This window comes from Anabrus simplex, chromosome 5 (assembly GCF_040414725.1).
Source record: "Anabrus simplex isolate iqAnaSimp1 chromosome 5, ASM4041472v1, whole genome shotgun sequence".
NCBI lineage: Eukaryota > Metazoa > Arthropoda > Insecta > Orthoptera > Tettigoniidae > Anabrus > Anabrus simplex.
In genome coordinates this window covers 397590657-397610991 of record NC_090269.1, presented here as the reverse complement: position 1 = coordinate 397610991, position 20335 = coordinate 397590657, and the positions used below count along the sequence as shown (strand labels likewise).

The following is a 20335-nucleotide window of genomic DNA, read 5'->3' as shown; positions in this document are numbered from 1 at the left end:
CTTTCTCTAGATCTACGAAACATAAACACAACTGCCTATTCCTCTCGTAGCATTTTTCAATTACCTGGCGCATACTGAAAATCTGATCCTGACAGCCTCTCTGTGGTCTGAAACCACACTGGTTTTCATCCAACTTCCTCTCAACGACTGATCGCACCCTCCCTTCCAAGATGCGAGTGAATACTTTGCCTGGTATACTAATCAATGAGATACCTCGATAGTTGTTGCAATCCTTCCTGTTTCCTTGCTTGTAGATAGGTGCAATTACTGCTTGTGTCCAATCTGAAGGTACCTTACCGACACTCCATGCTAATTTTACTAGTCTACACACAAATTAAATTTAGGAGGTATGGATTATTTGATGCAGTGATTAAGGGGAAGTTTTCCTATTAAATGCATGCGCAATGAATGCGTAATTTGTTACACTTATCTTGGGTAGTTTATTACTTTGCAGCATCGTCGATTTTACCTGGACCCACGTTGTCTAGTGTCATTTACCTGTGAAGTAGTTGGAATCACTGATTTATTTAGCTGATTAGGTCAGGAACTTAGGACTCTGTCATATTTTATTCCAGCTAGGGCTAATTCCGATAAGGATTTTTGGCTACAAATGACGGTCGTTTAGTGCCTCCTATGTTTATATTTTCGCCCACGTTCCTTGAGGTTCTTTGTTTGATTATTTATTTTACTAGGTTTCTATGCGGAGTACTTTTGTTCTAATATCAGCTGGAATTTAAGTGTAGGACGGGTTGCTAGAGTGCGTTATGATTTTATTCCGAGTTCTCTTGACCATTTATTTCAGGTAACAACGTTGAAACAGTGATTGCTTTTAAGCCTGTTTCCCGTATATAATCGTATAGATATAAAGCATGTAAGGGGAAAGTTAAACCGAAGAAGTGTATTTGCTATAATACAGTACAGCTATTGACCTCTTGTTACTGTCCAAAAGGACAAAAGTCAACGTTTTCCGGTTTCTTTTACGACGCATTTGTGATGAGTGTATGCAAACACGTGTATACTATCTGCACAACAGACATTCACACAGGCGTGTTATGCTTGTCACAACAGGCCACTTGCCGTTGCGGCTCGAGTGGCTCCATTCTTACCTATTGTATTACCTTACATAGAAGTATTGATTTTTTTAAAACGTACCATCACAATACCTACACTATGCCCGAAAAATAAAAATGGTTTCCTCGCATGCCTTGCGTTGGTCTGCCCTCCCGTGTGATCGCGGTGCTACAATACCTATCTTTCACCCTTGTGTATGTATATCTATCTATCTACCCATCCACCTATCTATCTATCTATCTATCTATCTATGTATCTATCTATCTATCTATATAAGATTGATGTTTGTGTGTGATCCAACACAGCTCCGGAACACGCGGAGCAGTTTTAACCAACCTTGGTACACATATGACTTACTAACTGGAAAAAAGGCACTATGGGGGTTTGACATCCATGGCATCCCTAAGGGTTCAAGTGGGAGGGGGTGTCATGTAAAAATAATTGAAAACGATCAATATTAGTGATGGATTCAATAGTTTTCTTGGTCTCTGAGATGAATTATGACATTCTGGATGCTGGTTAAGTCCAAGTTCAGCCCCCATCGGCATGGGGATTGAAAAGGGGGTCAAAGAGGAAATGTCTAAAATTATCGAGATTATTGTTCAATCAACAGTTTTCGAATACAAATTGACTTAGAGCAACTGGTTGGATAACAAACCATGGTGGTCCATTGTGGAGTGATTGGCGTAATGCTTTAAAGATGCTAACGTAGCAGCAGTTCATGCCGTGCCAGGCAGGACCCAGGAAAATAACAAGCCCTTTCTCATGTCCTGGGTTATTGTGGCTATGGTGAAACCCTACGACTTACTAGACACCACGCGATATGAAGTCCTATCGCTCATTCATTGCGAGACGCTGGTTACATAGTGCACAAAGATATCCATAGAGTATCAGAGAACGGCAGTACCCATAGGACTGATATGATGGCCTCCAAAAATAACAACAATGCTTTTACTATGTATCCTATAGCTCGGTTTGAATCGGATGCTAAGCAGCCAAGTGAAGTACACGAGGAAAAGAAAAACATGTAAGTACTAACTATTCCCTTCTACCGACGTGAATACGGACTGGATAACAACGAGGTAATGGATGATTAATGGATTAGCTGACAATGGGGCAACTGTGTATGATCACTTTAAAGCGATTAAAGTATGAAGGCTTACACGGCCGGTGTCAATATAATAAAAATAAAAATCTTCCGGGCTGTTACGCCGTGGTCCACTCCTCTCGCTTCTCCCAGACGTTTCGACTACTGCTGCGGTAGTCATCTTCTGTGGCGTCGTGTAGATACGCTCTCCTGTATCCCGCTGGTGACTTTACTTTAAAGCGAGGTCACCAGATAGGTTTCCTAGTGTATTTTTATTGGGTCAGAGAAACTGATTGTCTCCTCGGGGCTAGACTCTTGTACTTTGGAGCTCAGACTCCTGTGAAGTGTACCTGCTCGGAGCAAATCTTGCTCTTTCAAATTAGTGTACCTGCCAGGAGTAATAATGCTTCTTTGTATGTAATTTAACGACTAGGTAATTATCTCAAGTTTTGCTCCTGATTTCAGGACTTCTAAGTCCGAGATATTATTAGAGCTGACGATCTCATTATTAAGCTGTTCAACTGTTTTGCTATTCATTCAGATTTTCTCTCTCTCAATTTTAAGAAAGGAAAGAAATTATATTCCCGAATTTGTTATATTAATCGCTGTTCTAAGTAATCCCTTGTCGAGCCATTCAACCAAGGCGCTTCCTATTCCTCTTTGAACCACGTTAACTCCGTAACAAGTGGTAGCATAGCGTGGTTTCGATCCACGGACTTCTGGTATTTAGGCCCAGAACACTTCCACAATTCCTAAGTTCTTCTGAAAATTCCTCTCAGAATTCAAACTACCAGACTCTTTGACGAAGCATGTGGTCCTGAAAGCTTTGAAAGGTCCATTACCCAAGCTGAGAAATTATGTATGTAGTCATAAATGTATTTAATATACTTCATTCTCATGTGCAACCTCCTTATGAGGGACGTGTTTATTCTCTGAATAAATTTATATTATATACGTCTTCATCATATTTCAGGTATACGACATTCCTTGTGGTGTTAGGTGCCTCCACTGTCTGGTTTAACGAGTCTGGAGTTGTGCAGCAAGCAACGAGGTCGAAGGTGGTACACCCTGACTACAACTCCCAATTGTACACTAATGACATAGCTTTACTGCGGCTTCTGTCGATCGTGTCCAGCAACAGTGAGTATTATAGTAATTGCAGTGCTGATTTCTAGCTTAACTATGACTGAAAGCAGTACCTACAATTCTGATGGACCCAGAATTCATTCAATAGATTGCATGCCTAAATTCTGGATTCAATTCCAAACCTCTCCCCAGTATTCATATGGAGTAAGGGTAGATGACAGTGCTGATGGTGATTTGTCCGTCGGGTGGGGACGTAAAGCTTTGCGTAGACCCCTTAGTGTTTTTCGACAGGAGTAGGCTACGTGCCGACACCGGGTTTCAACCTCTCCCTACCTTATAATCATTATCATCATCCCACATCAACACGCACAGGTCGCTCACGGGAGTCACATAGAAATATTTGCATTAGACGAGTGGTACATGTTCTCCGACACTCCCGGCACTAAACGCTATACGATTTAAAGAATAGCTTCAATGGCCAAGTACCAGCGCCGTGTCCTGCATCAATTAAATTAAATTAAATTAAGATGAGGCAACTCCTGTGACCACCTACGGATGGTTTTCATAAATTGCAACAACCTGGTATCTACAGAGTTCCCTATACTTTTGGCAAGGTTTGTATTGGGCAGACTTCAAGAACGGAATGTACTCGCATCAAGGAACATACCAGGTGTACCAGACTCAACCAGCCTGATAAATCAGCTGTTGCTGATCATGCCTTAACACCTGGTGATGATGTCTTGCTCCAAGAAGTGGATGTTCTTGCCCTATAAAGAAATATCGCCCAAGAATTAGCAGGGAGGTGGTTGAAAAACGTAAACACCCAGATAATTTCAACCGTGATACAGGCTACAACTTCAGTGAATCATGGCTACCTATTATCAGAAACATTAGAGAATGATACTTTACTGTTACCATTCGTTGTCTCTAGCATGGGGCTAAAATGGCGTCCCTTTTACATCTTAAAACACCATTTTTAAGTTCCTTAATGCGTCGTTTCATTTCTCTGTTGTCTCCTGATGAAGAAAGGCAAGGTTCATTTTGAAACGCGTAAAGCGTGTTTATAATTAATTACACTGCCTACAGAGGGGTGTCATCCATCTAACAGAATTGTTTCCATGATACATGCGTCTATTTATAGCACAAATAAAGGGGTCTTATGTGTGAAATATCATTGATTTTGTCCAGAAATATCGAATTTTGGATGTTACTGAAAAATACTACCCTGTTCTTATCTTAAAGTAGTAAAGTTGTAATTTTACCCTTGGCATATATTTTTTAAGTCGTGAAAGCCATTCAAAAATGGTTGCGCATTGTGTTTAAATTTCTCAGCATTTCACCCACCCACGACTCAAGCACTGACAAATTTCAGTTGTTATTTTCACAAATTACCGCAAACTGAAGTTCTGAAAGTCGATACGCAACATTTTTGTGGCATCTAGACGCAGATAACTCGTCGTTTATTGTAGTAGTCAAGTTCAGCATTGTATATGACTTCAAAACTGACATTTATATCTTGAAATCCTGTCAATTTATTGGAGAACGGCTATAAATAGCTCAGGAGAAAAATCCGTATTAATAGAATTTTAGAACACATGTCTTGAAACACTTTCTTAACATTCCATATACATGGGGACATCGGCAAATTGGTTTTAGACCCATTCCTTTAAACAACGCAACCAGTCAAAGAACTGAATATTTATGTAAATAATAATAATAATAATAATAATAATAATAATAATAATAATAATAATAATAATAATAATAATAATAATAATAATAATGCATTATTCTTTTTGCTTTCAGCCTACATTAATGCAGTACGTCTCCCAAGTGCGTCTCAAGCAGAAAATAGCTTTGAAGGCTCAGTAGTTCGTATCAGTGGCTGGGGAAGTACTGAGGGTAAGTTCTCTATTTACAGTATTATTGCTATTATATCCATATATACAATGCCCGACTCCTAGGTTGAATGGTCAGCATTGAGGCCTTGGGATCAGAGATACAATTCGTTTTGCTGACGACATAGCAATAATAGCGGAGAGTGAAACACTATCATTAACGATAATGTTGGAAGTAATGTACAGTACTCTTACATATGGATATAACATGAAAATTAATTCACACAAAAAGGTAATGGAGATAAGTATGCACCAAAGAAACTAAAGGTAGCTCTGCGTGGGAACCAGCTCAGTAACGCTGAAGAGTTTTCTCACTTAGGGAGCAAAATAACAGCTGATAACCAAAGTGAGGGCGATCTGGTCAGCCGAATTAACCAGGCACAGATAGCCTTCAATAAAAAGAGAAAGCTCTTCACATCTAAAAATATCAGCTTATAACCGAAGTAAGAGCGGTCCGGTCAGCCGAATTAACCAGGCATAGATAGCCTTCAATAAAAAAGAGAAAGCTCTTCACATCAAAAAGTATCAGCTTATAACCGAAGTTAGAGCGATCTGGTCATTTGAATTAACTAGGCATAGATAGCCTTCAATAAAAAGAGAAAGCTCTTCACATCTAAAAACATCAGCTTAAAACTGAGGAAACAAATTAGTTAAGACGTATGTATGGGACATTTTCTGTACGGAAGGGAGAGCTGTACACTAGGGCTGGCAGGGAGGAAGAGGGTAGAAGCATTTGAACAATGTTGCAATAGACGAATAATGAAAATTCCTTGGACAGATGGAGTTACTGATGAGGAAGTATTGGAAAGTGTGAGAGAAACCCCGAGCTTCTTAATGAGTATGAAGAAAAGAAGAAATATATAAATTGGTCATATAATCAGACATGAGATTTTACTAGCCTTCATTCTGGAGGGCTCTGAGAAAGTGAGAATATGTAGGGGAAAGTTTAGACTGGAATATGTTGGTCAACTGGTGTAGTAGCTGGGATGCCAATCTTATGTAGAACTGAAGAGAATGGTTGAAAACCGGAACATTTGCAGAGCTGGTGCCAACCAACCTTAGGGTTGTAAACTTCAGTGGTAGTAGTGTATGTACACTGTTGTAACTAAGATCAGTATTTCAAGATAATAGTCGGTAGCACTATCGTATTGTGACACCTCAGAAGTGCGGAAACCAGCATCAGTAATGCTTCTACGCTTGCGTATCGTATGAAGTGCCACCTGTTGGTCATTCGTGTACTTGATTTTGGTGTCAATAAAACCCCATGTCATGCCAATCGTGTGTGTCAATTAATACCTCTCTATCTTCAATATTCCGTGATGTTCTGTCTCGTCAAATGTTGGCGAACTTTTGGATCACTCTGTACATGACTGTTTTAATTATAACTCTTAACCGTTCAAACAGGAGGAGGTTCCACCAGTGACTACTTGAACTTCGCAGACGTCACCGTAATTTCCAATGAAGACTGTGCAATGTGGTTCGGCAGGTTTGTCACTTCGACCAATATCTGCACCGTTGGAGAGGATGGCAAGAACCCTTGCAGTGTAAGTGCCTTCAATAACATTGATTCTCCTACTTTCATAACCGTGTACATGCAAGTGCACGGAATCTTGGCGATATAAAAATACTGGTTTATGTCGGTGCATAATGCTACAAAACTCTGCCTCACCCAAAACCAGCCCTTTATCTAGTTCTGATATTCCCATGTGTTGACTGGTATTTTAAATTCAGGAGGTCAAATGGACGGTATTGCTATTGACCTGTCCAAGACTTTTGATAGGGTAGATCATGGGAGATTACTGACGAAAATGAGGGCTATTGGACTAGACAAAAGATTGGTTGAATGGGTGGCTACATTTCTAAAAAATATAACTCAGAAAATTAGAGTAGGTGAAGCGTTATCTGATCCTGTAATGATTAACTGGCGGTCCCACAGGGCACTATTTTTGGACCTTTATATTTTCTTATATATAAATGATAAGAGTAAAGATCTAGAATCACAGATAAATATATTTGTGGATGATGTTATACTGAGTTGCAGGATTGTGAGCGACTGTAGGGGCAATTAAACAATGTAGTGAGATAGACAGCAGACAAGGGTATGAATGTAAATAGGATGAAAAGCTAAGCTGTAAGTTTCATCAGGAGGATGTTTGTTTCTTGTTTGCTTGTTGTTTAAACGGACCTAACACTTACGTCATCGGCCCTCACCAAGAGAGAAAGTCCTTTCAGTTTTAATTATTGTGGTTATGGGGTGGCCGGCCCCGTGGTGTAGGGGTAGCGTGCCTGCCTCTTACCCGGAGGCCCCGGGTTCGATTCCCGGCCAGGACAGGGATTTTTACCTGGACCTGAGGGCTGGTTCGAGGTCCACTCAGCCTACGTGATTAGAATTGAGGAGCTAAGTGACGGTGAGATAGCGGCCCCGGTCTAGACAGCCAAGAATAACGGCCGAGAGGATTCGTCGTGCTGACCACACGACACTTCGTAATCTGCAGGCCTTCGGGCTGAGCAGCGGTCGCTTGGTAGGCCAAGGCCCTTCAAGGGCTGTAGTGCCATGGGGTTTGGTTCTTTTTTTGTTTGGTTATGGGGTGATAGTACCTCATGGTGAACAATGTAAGTACCTAGGTGTTAATATAAGCAATGACCTTCATTGGGGTAAACTTATTAACGAGGTAGTTAAGAAAGGTTACATATCTCTTCACATGGTTATGAGAGTATTAGGGGTTGCAGCAAGGATGTAAAGGAGAGGGCGTATAAGTCTGTGGTAATACCGCAGTTAGATTATGGTTCCAGTGTATGGAAACCTCACCAGGACTACTTGATACGAGAAATGGAAAAAAAAATCAAAGGAAAGCAGCACGATTTGTTTTGGGTGATTCCTGACGAAGGCGTAGTGTTACCGGTACGTGAATGTTGCAAACTTTGATCTGGGAAGACCTGGGAGTAAGGAGACGAGATGCTTGACTATGTGGTATGTTTTTAACTATCAGTGGTGAGTTGGCCTGGATTCGCGTAAGTAGAAGTATAAGCTTGAGTGGACCTTTAAAAGTAGGATAGATCATAATATTAAAATAAAGTTGGAATTCGAGAGGACAATTTGGACAAATATTAATTTATAGGACGAGGAGAATAAATCATCGAGGGAAATGTTCGAAAGTTTCCAAGTTCGTTGAAAGTATTTGAGAAAAATCTAGCTAAACAATTATAAATAAATGTACATATAAGAAAAACTAACCTGGTCGACCACCCTAAACGCAGATCATTGATGACTGATGATTGACCGTACCCCTATTCTTCCTTTACAGAGTCTAACGAGGTCAAAACAGCTCAAGGATCAAGTTATAAAAATTTCATTGGCTGGAAAACTTAACGAAAGTTGTTTGGGTCCTCAGTCCATAGGCTGGTTGAATGCAGCTCTCCACGGACCCTGTCCTGTGTGAAGCTTATCATTTCTACGAAATTACTGCACCTTACATCTACTTTAATCTGTTCATCATATTCACGCTTTGGTCTACCTCTGCTGTTCATATACCTGCACTTCTCTCAAGCACTAAGTGAACACGTAATCCTGGTGAGGGTCCCATAAACTGGAAGCATAATCTACTTGGGGTCTTACCAGAGACTTACTGTGTATTGCCCTCTCCTTCACATCCTTACTACAACACCTAAATACCCTCTTATCTATGTGCAGAGATCTGTACCCTTTATTTGCTCGTGGACATTCGAGAAATTGCCTACTGCCTCTTACCAGTGCCAAACGGAAGAGACTCTACAGGGGGAGGAAGAAACATAACTGGTGGTGGTGATTATTGATTTAAAAGAAAGTACAACTGGGCAACCACCCTCTATTTAACACTAATCAGGGAGATAAGAAAAATGAAGGTATCGGCCAAAGAAAGACAAGAGCCACGAAGGGCGTGAAAATGAATACCGTCGGGGTCGAAAAGAACAAGAGTTGACCAAGAAAGGTCGAACAGTATAGGAAAAGTCTTCTCAGTTTTAATTACTGCGTTTATGGGGAGAAAGTTCCTAATGGGGATCACTGAAAGTACCTAGGTGTTAATATAAGGAAACATATTCATTGGGGTAATCACATAAATGGGATTGTGCAGATCTCTGCACATGGTTATGAGGGTGTTTGGGGGTTATAGTGAGAATGTAAAAGAGAGGGCATAGAAGTCCGTGGTAAGATACCAAATAGAGTATGGTTCCAGGATTACTTGAATAAAGAACTGGAAAAAATCAAAAGAAAAGCAGATCGATTTGTTCTGGATGATTTCGGACAAAGAGTAGCGTTACAAAAATGTCGCAATGTTTGGGTTGGGAGGACTTGGGAGAAAGGAGACGAGCTGTTCGACTAAGTGGTATGTTCCGAGCTGTCAATGGAGAGATGGCGTGGAATGACATTAGTAGACGAATAAGTTTGTGTGGTGTATTTAAAAGTAGGAAAGATCACAATATGAAGATAAAGGTGGAATTCAAGGGGACAAATTATGCCAAATTTTCATTTATAGGAAGGTGAGTTAGGGATTGCAATAACTTACCAAAGGAGATGTTCAATAAATTTTTAATTTCTTTGCAATCATTCAAGGAAAGTCTAGGAGGACAGCAGATAGGGAATCTGCAACTTGGGTGACTGCCCTACATGCAGATCAGTAGTGAATGATTGATGAAAGTGAGGAGTCTGGCCCAAGTAATACCAGGACTCTGCTAAGGGCCCCGTGGTCGCCAAACTACACTACGAAGTTGAGGGCACCTGGGGCCCATTTAGTCGTCCCTTATGACAGGTGGGGAGAAGAAACATAAGCTAGAAGACGTCGCCCAGCCTCGTGCCTATGAAGGCTTTCCAGCAATGATTCGCAAGTGGAAGTAGGTACCATCATTGTTTGAACTCTCTCCATGGATGAATGATCAGCGTAGTCGCCCTCGGTTCAGAGGAGCCCGGGTTCGATTCTCTGCCTGGTCAGTGATTTTAACCTTAAATGGTTCATTCCCTTGGCTCGGGGTCTGGGGGTTTGTACCGTCTCTAACATTCCTGCAACTCACACACAACACTAACCTCCACTACAGTAACACCCAGTCCCATATATAGGGCAGATGCCACCCACCCTCTGTGGAGGATCTGTCTTACAAGGGATGCACCGGGCCAGCTGAACATGTCCTCGGACACTCCCGGCACTAAAAGCAATACGATAATTAATTAGTAAAATAGTTAAAGAGGAAACTTATTGACACAGCCTATTAAATTTGCTTCACAAACAGTTATTCAGATATACTTCCTTCCCCTAGATCCGGGTCACTTGAAACTGGGAAGAGAGAACATTTATTTAATGCAATGCATTTATTCGATACATGTATCATAATTTTCCTGTTACATCTATTTGTCTATTACTACATTAAATATTGTACTTAAATCTAATTGTGTTCACGCCGGCGCCACGGTGTAGGGGTAGCGTGCCTGCCTCTTACCCCGAGGCCCCGGGTTCTGAGGGCTGGTTCGAGGTCCACTCAGTCTACATAATTACAGTTGAGGAGCTTTCTGACAGTGAGGTGGCGGCCCCGGTCTAGAAAACCAAGAATAACGACCGAGAAACATGGCCAACGCATTGGTTGAATGTAAACAAGCCTGTGAAACATAAACATAACCTTCTGATTATTGTATTGAATTGTTAATTTGTAAATAATAACGAGCAGAATATTTTACTTTGGGTACTAGACCAATACTATCTAGAAACAGCCTATATTTACATAAGCAATATGTTGAAAATTCATAATATGAGTATTTTCTATGAACTAGTGTGGTCCAGGAAAAAGGTAATATCGGATTGCATTCTATAATAACAGTCCTGGGGGAATATCTGATGCGTTTCGAAGTGATGCAGTTTCAATTCAGTCAATCAATAAATCAGTCAATCCCTAATGATCTGAATTTAGGGCTGTCGTCCAAGTGGCAGATTGCGTGTCAATTGTCTACCTAGTCTTTTCTTGAACTATTTCAAAGAAGTTGGAAATGTATCGAATTGCTGTAGATTTAGCAGCGGGCACCCTTAGTGAATTATTCCAGGGCGTAATTCTTCTTCCTGTAAACCGACACTTGTTTTAGAAATACATTTATTTGAATGACCTTTCTATTACCATACGCCTTTAAATAGAATAACCTACCTCGTTTAAGAAATTTATTAGTAACATAACCTTGTCACAAATTTCAATTCTCTCATAACAATAATTCTGAAAATGATTCACCAAACTCCTATACTACATCTGTTTCACTTCAAATAATCACTACGGGAATTGATTTGAAGTTCTCTGGTGGCATATAAATTTTCGCCAAAATCGCTGGCAGGGTAATTACGTACTGTAAGTTACAGTATATCAGTTTATAGCTCGTCCTCTAATTTAACAAAGATAACATAATCTTGATTCACAGATAAAATCAATAGCTTTATCACTTTTTTATAACCTCACTTTTAAGAACCTCAAAATGTATAGTAATTGAGAAATGCACTAGGATAGGCACCAACACAGAGTTTTGACCTTATCCGGAAAAATTAGCTCATCAAGTACACGGGAAACATCCTCTCTATTAACAAATTTATCCTAGAATATTTTAATGTGCCCTAATAAATTATTTGTAACTACGAAGTCACACAATGCATTAAGTACACTTGATCTGAAGACGAGTGCATCTGTTGTAATACGAATTACATCCAGGCACACAATACGATCGACACGTCCTAATATATCAAAAGAGTTTCAAACCATATGTCAATGAATACTTCACTAAACTAACGTTTTCCAATCAAACAAAAAAAATGGTGTATGGCTTTTAGTGTCGGGAGTGTCCCTGCCGGGAATCTAACCCGGGATTCCGGTGACCAAAGGCCAGCACGTTAACCATTTAGCCATGGAGCCAGACATTAAACCAACAGAAAGGACTAAACATGATTTGCACATGCTCATGTTTAGAACTGAACAAACCGATCGCGGCACCATTTTAGCTAATATCGATAGCTGCATTAAGGTGTGATATATTGTACTTGGTCTTGGTCGTGCTGACCAAAAGACACCTCATAATCTGCAGGCCTGCAGGCTGAGCAGCTGTAGCTTGGTAGGCCAAGGCCCTTTGGGGCTGTTGCACCGTGGTGTTTTGTTTGGTTTAATAGTGTCCATGTCCATTCAACACATTATCACACTTCTTTTTGGTCATAGACGGTATGTTATGCTACATATTCTAGGACAAACATGTATACTACCTTCACTATGTTCGTTAGTGTTTATTTCCGCGTGGGCTAAATCAAACTGGTCCTGAAAATATTTACAATAGGACTGACGTGGGATTGAACATCACAGAAGATGATGGCAATGGCCTCATCTGAAGAAATGAAAAACTGAGGATTCAAAAGTCCTGACTCCACTTCACACAGAAACCACTGGCAGAACTCAACAAGCGAAAGTTCGTCTGGACGCTTTAACGTATGCACAGCAGTCAATTTGTAAGGATACAGATGAAGGTCTTTTTTGATGACGTTTCAACACGACGGTCTCTTAATTCCTATTTGCACAGATAAACAGTGATGAACTTTCGTAGCACTTCGTTCATTCGAGCAATGTTTCCTGGCATTCTAACTCTTTTCAGGATAGTTTTATTCGCTAGATTGTCTGTTTCACGTATTTTGCCACTAAGTTTTGGACTGCAGACTTTGCTGGAGGTTTTGCCAAAACACTCTAGCTCAAACAGTTCCGCACAAGTTTCAAATAACACTCTGCTTCAATGTTAAACAATTTTCCTTTCTTTTGCAACATCTTCACAGCGATGATTGCCTAGAAAATTTAACAGACAGACTGATTTGAAATGTAGAGGCTACGGAAAACAAGAGTGTTTGAAAATAAGGTTTACATTATTGTCAACCATCCCCAAAATGTAACTCGTAAAAATGAATATTGGACGTTCTCCAAAAATATGACAATGATATTCAATTTTATGCGATACGTTGTAATAAATTATGTCGAACTAAGCGATTCCTTGAATGCTGTGTTTATGTAGGATTTAAACGGGACCGTTAAATGTCGTCGTTATATCTGGTACGTCGTTCAACGCAATGTTGCAATAAACGGTTCCGACTGTGTTACTGTTATTGCAGTATTAACTGTTTGTTAGAATCGGTTTGTTGTTGAAGAAATAGTAACAGAACTACCATGATACAATGGATCATTTATTTCATTTTACGTAAAATAAGTACCTATAACCAGCATGACCCGCCAATGCTACGGTCAGTTTCGCAGTATTCCAGTAATGTTATTTTGGTCTTACATTCTTCCATAATCATCTGTTTCTCAGTATGTTTCACTCTAGCTCATGTTCATATGAATGCCCTTATCCCAAGAGACTCCCAATGTCACTGTCACGAGTCACTGCAGGTAGAACAACCGAGGGAAGGTGAGGAACAGGGAACTGTTGCCGAGAAATTTGGAAGTAGGATAAAGGGAAGAGGTAGTAAAGGGAAATGTGGAGTAGTGGATAGGAAAAACAGGTGGAACAGGGTCATGGGATGGAGAAAAGGGAGGAGGAAGTAGGTTCTGCAGCTGTCAGGAAAGATAGGACTAACTAGGTGGGGAGAGGATCAAATGAGGTGGGTAGGGTTGAGGCTCTGGTCATGGGGGATTCTATCGTAAGACATGTCGGGAAAGTGTGTGGAGGAAAGGGTACCAGGGTAGGGTGTTATCCAGGAATTAGGTTAAGGCAGATGTTGAAGAAAGTAGAAGAGAAGGAGGAGGGAAAGGAGAAGGTGGTAGTGTTTCACGTTGGTACTAACAACGTAAGACAAGCAGGTATAAGTACCAACATAGTTGGGGATGTGTGGGATCTGTTAAATGCAGCACGGATGAAGTTTAAGGAAGCGGAGATTGTTATCAGTGGAATACTGTGTAGGAGGGATACTGACTGGAAGGTGATTGGGGATTTAAATGAGACTATGGAGTGGGTATGTGGGAAACTGGGAGTGAAATTTCTAGATCCTAATGGGTGGGTAGGAGATTGGGATCTGCGCTCAGATGGCCTTCACTTAAACCGCAGTGGTACATATAAGTTAGGAAATTTGTTTAGAAGGGTTATAAGGAGGTACATTCGGGGAAACAAGGTGCGCTAGGCAGCGGTATTAAGGGAACAGGGAACTGGAAATCAAGTAGGGATGACATAATACTGTTAGTGCTCAACTGTAGAAGTATTGTAAAGAAGGGAATAGAATGAAGTAATTTAATAGATATATACTTACCGGATATTGTAATAGGAGTTGCATCATGGCTGAGATATGATATAATGGATGCAGAAATTTTCTCAGGGAACTGGAGGGTGTATCGTAGAGATAGGATAGGGAAGGTAGGAGGGGGAGTATTCATTCTGGTGAAAGAAGAATTTGTAAGCTACGAAAAAGTTAAAGATGAGACACATGAAATTCTAGGTGTAAGGCGCATTTCTAAAGATAATAGGCAACTTGATATATTTGGAGTGTACAGATCGGGAAAGGGTAGCACTGACGCGGATTCGGAATTATTTGATAGGATAGTTAGCTATGTGGGAAACGACATGGAAAGGAACGTGATCGTAGCAGGTGATCTCAATTTACCAAATGTCAATTGGGAAGGTAATGCGAACGACAGGAAGCATGAACAACAAATGGCAAATAAGTTGATATGGGAAGGGCACCTGATTCAGAAATTGATAGAACCAACTAGAGGGAAGAATATTCTGGATGAGGAGCTGGTAAAACCAGATGAGCTCTATAGAAAAACCGATGTAATAGATGGTATTGGTGATCACGAAACTGTTTTTTGTGGTGATTAAAAATAAATGAGAAAGGAAGAGATTAAAATTAGGACTGTTAGGCAGTACCATATGGCTGATAAAACAGGCATGAGGGAGTTTTAATAAGAAACTATGATCGGTGGAAAACGGTAAATAAAAATGTAAACAGACTCTGGGATGGGTTTTAAGCAATTGTTGAGGAATGTGAAAATAGGTTTGTACCTTTAAAGGTGGTAAGGAATGGTAAAGATCCATTATATTATGACAGGGAAGTAAAGAGACTAAGAAGGAGGTGCAGGTTGGAAAGAAATAGAGTTAGAAATGGCTGTGGAAGTAAGGAGAAATTGAAGGAACTTACTAGGAAATTGAATCTAGCAAAGAAGTCAGCTAGGATAACATGATGGCGAGCATAATTGGTGGACACACTAATTTTAGTGAAAAATGGAAGGTAATGTATAGGTACTTTAAGGCAGAAACAGGTTCCAAGAAGGACATTCCAGGAATAATTAATGAACAAGGAGAGGTTGTATGTGAGGATCTTCAAAAGGCAGAAGTATTCGGTCAGCAGTATGTAAAGATTGTTGGTTACAAGTAAAATTTCCGGATGAATTTACGTATGATAACAATGATATTTACAAAGATACAAAAGCTGAAAACTAGAAAAGCGGCTGGAATTGATAAGGTTTCGGGGGATATACTAAAGACAATGGGTTGGGATATAGTACCATATCTGAAGTACTTGTTTGATTTTTGTTTACATGAAGGAACTTTGCCAAATGAATGGAGAGTTGCTATAGTAGCCCCTGCATATAAAGGAAAGGGTGATAGGCATAAAGCTGAAAATTACAGGCCAGTCAGTTTGACATGCATTGTATGTAAGCTTTAGGAAAGCATTCTTTCTGATTATATAAGACATGTATGCAAAAATTAATAAATTGTTTGACAGAAGGCAGTTTGGGGTTAGGAAAGGTTATTCCACTGAAGCCGTACTTGTAGAATTCCAGCAAGATATAGCAGATATCCTGGATTCAGAAGGTCGATTGGACTGTATTGCGATTGACTTATCTAAGGCATTTGATAGGAGAGATCATGGGAGACTACTGGCTAAAATGAGTGCAATTGGACTTGACAAAATAGTGACTGAATGGGTGGCTCGGTTTCTAGAAAATAGAACTCAGAGAATTAGAGTAGGTGAACCATTATCTGTCCCTGTAAAAATTAAGAGGGGAACTCCTCAAGGCAGTATTATTGGACCTTTATATTCTCTTATATATATCAATGATATGTGTAAAGAAGTGGAATCAGAGATAAGGCTTTTCGCAGATGATGTTATTCTCCACATAGACTCACCCATCAGTAAACGCTAATATCCTATTGCGCATACCAGTCGTACGAGAGGATGTAAGAAGATATCGGGTGCCGCCGGGAGAAGAAGATCCAGGATTGAGATTGTGAGCAACTGCAAAATGACCTCGATAATGTTGTGAGACGGACAGTAGGCAATGGTATGATGATAAACAGGGATAAAAGTCAGGTTGTGAGTTTCAAAAACAGGAAAAGTCCTCTCAGTTTTAATTACTGCGTTGATGGGGTGAAAGTTCACTTTGGGGATCATTGTAAATACCTAGGTATAAATATAAGGAAAGATCTTCATTGGGGTAATTACATAAATATTATTGTAAATAAAGGGTACAGATCTATGCACATGGTTATGAGAGTATTTAGGGGTTGTTGTAAGGTTGTAAAGGAGAGAGCATATTTGTCTCTGGTGAGACCTCAACTTGAGTATGGTTCCAGTGTATGGGACCCTTACCAGGATTACTTGATTCAGGAACTGGAAGGAATCCTAGGAAAAGCAGCTCGATTTGTTCTGAGCGATTTCCGACAAAAGAGTAGGTTACAAAAATGTTGCAAAGTTTGGGCTGGGAAGACTTGGGAGAAAAGAGACGAGCTGCTCGACTAAGTGGTATGTTCCGAGCTGTCAGCGGAGAAATGGCGTGGGAGGACATCAGTAGACGAATAAGTTTGGATGGTATCTTTAAAAGTAGGAAAGATCACAACATGAAGATAAAGTTGGAGTTCAAGAGGACAAATTGGGGCAAATATTCGTTTATAGGAAGGGGAGTTAGGGATTGGAATAACTTACCAAGGGAGATGTTCAATAAATTTCCAATTTCTTTGCAATCGTTTAAGAAAAGGCTAGGAAAACAACAGATAAGGAATCTGCCACCTGGGCGACTGCCCTAAATGCAGATCAGTATTGATTGATTGATTGATTGATTGATTGATTGATTGATTGATTGATTGATTGATTGATTGATTGATTTATGATACTTATGTTTACCCTCCTCAGACAATTCGCGTCCGTGTTTTCTTTCTTTCTTTCTTTAATTATTGCGTGTCATATTTTTATCTTATCTCCTTCACGCTAAATGTTGTGTGGGCTTTGCCTGTTGTTTTTAAGTCGGATGTTGGCCTGGTTTTAGGAAGCTGCATCCTTCGTGTGGACCTTTGTTCTTTTTTCTGTGGAATTTTAATTGTGTTTCCCTTCGTAATTTGTAAATTATTTGAGACATATTTTTATTCGGGTTCGTGCTATTATCTTTTGTGTTCTTTTTTTATTTACGTGTGGAATATTTGGTTGGCTATCGTTGCCTTTAATATTCGGTGTGATTCCGTGTTTCTGGGATGATTGAATTTCTTGTGTACAGGGTCTGGAAACAAGTTTCAGTTTAGTGTGCTTTATTGTAGTACACCCGCTTAAAAAAACACTGGTCACTGGTGTAATTAATTTTCTAAAGCACGGATCCGTTTTAACTTTTATCATTTATTGACTCTAATGCAAGCTGTAGTTTGTAATCTGATTGTGTTTTCAGGATTTTAATTATTGTAAAAATAGACAATTGTCTCTTATTTTAATGAATTGAATAATAAGATTTTCCTTTTATGGGATATATGTTCTTCTATTTACTTATTTATTTACTATATAAAAATTATTTTACGTTGTTATCCGAGTGCACACTCATAGTTATTGCTTTAAAAATTGAGTTTTATCCGTAATTCAAAGAGGTTATTTATAGTTCAATTATTTGTTCTTCAGTTTTCATTCATTAATTTTTTGAAATTATCCTAATTTTTTAGTAAAGTTCAATTTACTGAAATTTAATTTTGCTTTCATTTAGTAGTTAACAATGTTGACCTGGCAACACCTCAAGTAGCTAGTTTTGATCCTACCCTTTTCCTTTATGTTCTGTGCCCTCCACGCTGGTATATTTAATGCTGTTGCTGCTGCTCGATGGTAAGTATTTTGCTTATTGTGCTCTTTGGTGCTATTTATGGGTTTTGATTGTCATTCCTGGTTTCATCTTCATCGGGTTGCATTTATTGTTTTATTATTTTACCTCATATTTATTTATATTCATTTATTTATAATAATTAATGCAAGCGCCTCATGGGTCCGACTCCTTGGCTAAATGGTCAGCATTGTGGCCTTTGGTTCAGAGGGTCCCGGGTTCGATTTACGCAATAGTGATTACATCCCTCCGTATAATGTTAAATCCACAAGTGCGACACAGATCGCACCCGTGACCCCACAGGTGTGGAAAAAGCGGTGGGAGAAGAAGAAAATGAATTACAAGCGCCTCATGGGGGCGGGGGGGGGGGTGAGAATATCCTCCTTATCACCTCCGTTGTTTACGCCACAGATTCTTGTAGACCCAATATTATTTTATTATTTTTCAATATTATTTTTCAGAATTTATCACTTATTACCTCTGGTTGTTTTCTGTCTACGCCAATGCACAATACAATGCTCACTATCAGTTAATCACAGTTAATAAAATGCCCGTTCAAATGTTTGACAGCAAAAATTATAACACTCGCGACTGGTTGCGTCTAATTTTCGAGTGCGACCTCTGAAGTGTTAATTTTTGGCCGTCTAATACATTTTATACCTGTAATTTTAATTTAAGATCTGTATTTTTCAGGGTGACAGTGGTGGTCCACTCATTACACACGAAAGTGACGGCCGCTACACTCAGATAGGAGTAGTGTCGTTTGGCAGCAGACAGTGTACAGCGAACATTCCAGTCGCCTACAGCAGAGTTACAAGCTTCCTCAGCTGGATATCATCCACTACAAACATCGCTATCAATGTTTAATCATCACATGACTGACGAATTACGAAATGAAGTATCGTATTTATTTATTTGAATGATCAACATATTAGCCTTTAAATGCATTAATTTTTATTTTGAAATATAACACTTGTTGATTCCCTGGAAGGTTTGCAGTGATGAGCAATTGAATTAGACTTAGCTGGATAGTAGCGCGTAGGACCATCTTTTCCACTGATGGTGCTGTTGATGATGCGGTGAGGCATGGACACCACATGATACCAGAAGCATGGAGGAGTCATACTGATCCATGTACACTGCACAACCGAGGAGGATGTTCAGCAGGGTGCTCACATCTCTCTCTTCAGTACCGCAAATGTGCTCAATAGGATTGAGGTTGGGTGATCTTGTAGGCCAGGCAAGAATCCCCATGTCAGTGGACTATTCATCGAGCCAGTCGGCGAAATTCAGAAGTTACGTGTAGGTGCATTGTCTTACTTCAGGTACAGATCTTATAGAGGATGATGGAAGTGAATAAACGGGTGGACAGTATCTGACGAAAGGTACTTGTATCTTTCTCCGATGAGGGAAGTTGTTGGATATACCGGGGGTTCCATTACATTCCAAGTGAATGGTCCCTTTGCTACTATAGTCATCAGGCCAAACTCAGCACAACTTTGCCAAAACGCGGTTATCTCTAATTCAATTACGCACCACTGTATAACAAGGGATAAATAATTTTTAAAATGTCATGTCTGCAGTTTAAAGAGAAGAGATATATGTTTCATTGTTTCATGTATGCTCTATCATGAATAAACGTTTCTGTCAACTAAAATATTATATGTACTCGAGATTGGAGATTGTTTATGAAATAAGAAATATATCCACAGGAAATCCAATAACATCAACATTTTCCTCGTTTCATCCCACGTTAGGTCGTGTAAGTTTTCGGACATTTTGTTTATATTCTAATTACTCTATAGCAGATGGAACGCAAAATGTGTCCGTTTTTTAGAGTGTTTCAACCATGCGCCAAATTTAAGACATTGCTTTTCAAAAACCCTTCATCTGATCGAATTAAAATTTAACACAATATATATCGGGGTGTTTTATATGTAGAAGATAGGTACACTTCAGAATGGTATATTTCCGAGAGCAAAATTTGTTATCACATTTGCAAGGTAACTTTTCCTCTTCGGAGTTTTTGGAAAATTGCGTTCTTGGTCGTGTTGTGATCTTTATATATACAATGCTTATGATGTATGACTTCTTATAA

General features: G+C 39.6%; 1 protein-coding gene across 1 annotated transcript in view; it reads left to right on the top strand.

Moving 5' to 3' along the window:
- The window catches only part of LOC136874174 (brachyurin), a 44961-nt gene extending 25067 nt beyond the window's left edge, over positions 1-19894 (top strand). The window contains exons 4-7 of the mRNA XM_067147757.2: positions 3132-3298; positions 5051-5146; positions 6547-6686; positions 18931-19894. Of these exons, the coding sequence (XP_067003858.2) occupies positions 3132-3298; positions 5051-5146; positions 6547-6686; positions 18931-19104 (577 nt within the window). The 3' untranslated portion in view covers positions 19105-19894. The remainder of the gene's footprint in view (positions 1-3131; positions 3299-5050; positions 5147-6546; positions 6687-18930) is intronic.
- Positions 19895-20335: the final 441 nt, after the last annotated feature.